The 2,652-nt window shown below is 44.4% G+C and overlaps 1 protein-coding gene across 1 annotated transcript; it reads left to right on the forward strand.

Annotated features, from left to right (window-relative positions):
• The first annotated feature begins 739 nt into the window (after positions 1 to 739).
• LOC147606626 (uncharacterized) lies at positions 740 to 2,280 on the forward strand. Its single transcript, XM_086792150.1, has 3 exons — positions 740 to 1,492; positions 1,613 to 1,732; positions 1,837 to 2,280. The coding sequence occupies exons 1-3, from the start codon at positions 879 to 881 to the stop codon at positions 1,946 to 1,948; spliced, it is 846 nt and encodes a 281-aa protein (XP_086648276.1). The 5' UTR covers positions 740 to 878; the 3' UTR covers positions 1,949 to 2,280.
• The last annotated feature ends 372 nt before the right edge of the window (positions 2,281 to 2,652 follow it).

Here is a 2,652-nt window from a genome sequence, read left to right on the forward strand (position 1 = left end):
ATAGGGACTCACCAAAGAATAGAGAATATGAGAGTATCTGAGACATCCTCAGTCTTTGTCTTCATGGCCAGTATGCACTCTCTTGTCAAGGGAATTGTTCTAATCGAATGAAATTTGCATGTTCGGAGAGGTTTGCAAGGTGTCCGCTATCACCTTCACAAACAAAGCAGATGTATGATGGGCTCAATGTTTTGTCTTTTTAGTGCCATGTCTGCACGACGTGATCGGCAGTCATGTTTTGCGAGAGAGCTGGCCATGACTCTCAACTTTGTGGCGAGTCCAAATTTGCATGTTTGGAGATGTTTGTGAAATGAAAAAGTGCCAAATATATTGGTTTCACACATGCAAATGGAGGTCCAAAACGGAGGTTGTGGCTCGTTCGGCGAATGTTTTTGCTCTCAACAACAAAGTGCGGTCCGTGTGAAAAGCGTCCGGCCAATTTCAGAAAGGCAAAAGCGGAGTAGCGGGGACTTTTTCTCGAAGCGATGTACTTCTGAAAAGCTTAGGCAATGAATGGAAAGGGGAGCAATTTTCAACGAGAGTTCTGTAGAGGATGTGTTGCAAGGATGGTGATAGGGTGTGTGTGGGAGGCTTCCTGGTTCCGTATGTCGGCGGGTAACCTCAATTTTGTCCGGGAGCTTGAAAACGCTGCGTTATGGGCGCCTTCCGCGCAAGCCCCAAGAACCCATAGCGAGATTTCCACCCCACAATCCGAAACAGATGAAATTTATACGCCCGCTCACCACCACCACCAGCAGTTGCCTCCTCACATCAGCTCCCTTGCATTTGCACACATAAGTGCAGCTTTGAAGCCCTTCTGTTAACCTTTTCTCGTCCCTTACCCCTCTCTCTGGCTCTTAATCTTTTCCTATAGTAAGATGATGCAGTGCTCTTGCTGCCTGATAATTAACCCTTGCCTAATTCACCCTACCGCTTCATATTTGCCTGACCTGGCCTCTCCTTCTACTAGTAGCAGCTGCTTCTCATTTGAAGAGCATTCCTCCACACTCCCAGCCCTTTGCTCTGATGACGGCCAGTCCATCAATTTTGAGGACATTGCTATGGACTGCAGCAATTTTGATGACATTATGGCCAGTGAAGAGTCAGTAATCATGCCAGACTACGTACTATGGGATGATAATGGGCATCCTTCAGTTGATGATACCACCCCATTTGCCCATGATGAAGAAATGATGGCATCACTTAACATGTGGGATAACTGGCTGGATGCAGCTCAATTGTATCCCTTTGACGAGCCTTCTCACAGGAATGAGCTCCTAAATTCATCCACATCCACCTGCACATCAATGTCGCCGGGAAATGGCTCCTGTAGCTTCGACGGTACTCCGACGACTCATTCCGGCAGCCTAGCAAGTACTCCGAGGACGGAGAACTTGTACATGCAAACATCTCCCTACTTTGAAGCATCCTCCTCTGCAATCGCAGCCAGTCCACCACAGCTGGGCTTGGAGGCTTGCAGCCATGCTCTACTGTAAGTATCCCCCGAGTCCACAAACGCAATCAATTAATCAAGCAAAGCACAAATTAGTGTAATATATGCACACCCAATTTTAATCAATTGATCTAATTGCTTATGGAATGTATCGTGCAGGACCACAGACGCAGACGACGTAGTGGCCTTTCTAGTGGAATGCGACACTCCTGCCCGGCAGGACGGCTACGTGTGGCGCAAATATGGCCAGAAAAACATCAAGAGCAGAAGGTTCCCACGGTAAGGTTTCCATTAACCAAACCTCATGGCTTCAATTTCTGTTCATCCATTCATCTATCAGAGCCAATCACTCCACCTTCTCTAATTTTCGTGTGCCTCTACAGGAGCTACTACCGATGTGCTCAAACGGGCTGTCCCATCAAAAAGCAAGCTGAAAGCTCATCGGAGATGGAAGGCTATGTAGTGATGACATACATCGGCAAGCACAACCACTAGCAATGTAATTGAATACTTAACACCCATAATCCGCAGCATTTTGGATCCACCAATGGGGCCACCATTTTCAACCGCGTTTTGGAGCAATGCGCTACAGAGCCCTGCTGCTGTAAGCCCTTCCATCAGCAAGAGGCACACTATCCAAACGTTGGGTTTTTTATTTAAATTCCTCAAGGTCATTGGTAGGTTGGGATAATCACAACTGTAAATCATGCTTAACGATCAAGATTCTAAGGTGTGTTAGATTACCCCTTAATTTGACTTTCTTCCAATCTTTAACGAGTTTTCACACTTCCTCCGGGACCTATTTGACTAGGAGATTTTTAGCCTCCCAAGGAGGCCTTCATACGCTTAGCCCCATATAAACAAGCATCATCTCTAGTTTGTTTTTGGCTATACTTATATTTTGAAGGAGTCTCCCTAAATGATAATTAGTTTTCTTTCTTCTATAATTATATTTTGAAGGAGTCTCCCTAAATGATGATTACTCACCTAGGTTCACCACCATATGAAAACTATGGCCATATTTTGCTAATTCTTCCAAATTTTAAAACCTTATAAATGAGAATAGTAAATAGTAAAGAACTTTTCTCAATTCTTTCACTTCCTTATAGAGAAATATAAAAGAGGTACTCATGATAATGCACTTAATAAATACAAATAGTAAATAGTAAAGAACTTTGCTCAATTCTCTCACTTCCTTA

The sequence above is a fragment of the Cibotium barometz genome, chromosome 57 (genome assembly GCF_041138505.1).
Source record: "Cibotium barometz isolate CiBa-2024 chromosome 57, ASM4113850v1, whole genome shotgun sequence".
Lineage (NCBI taxonomy): Eukaryota > Viridiplantae > Streptophyta > Polypodiopsida > Cyatheales > Cibotiaceae > Cibotium > Cibotium barometz.

Excerpts from the sequence above, each read along its gene's own strand:
- LOC147606626 (XM_086792150.1), top strand. The coding sequence starts at position 879 with ATGATGCAGTGCTCTTGCTGCCTGATAATTAACCCTTGCCTAATTCAC. Across the intron at positions 1,493-1,612 it reads GCTTGCAGCCATGCTCTACT|GACCACAGACGCAGACGACG; the intron begins GTAAGTATCCCC and ends TGTATCGTGCAG. Across the intron at positions 1,733-1,836 it reads AAGAGCAGAAGGTTCCCACG|GAGCTACTACCGATGTGCTC; the intron begins GTAAGGTTTCCA and ends GTGCCTCTACAG.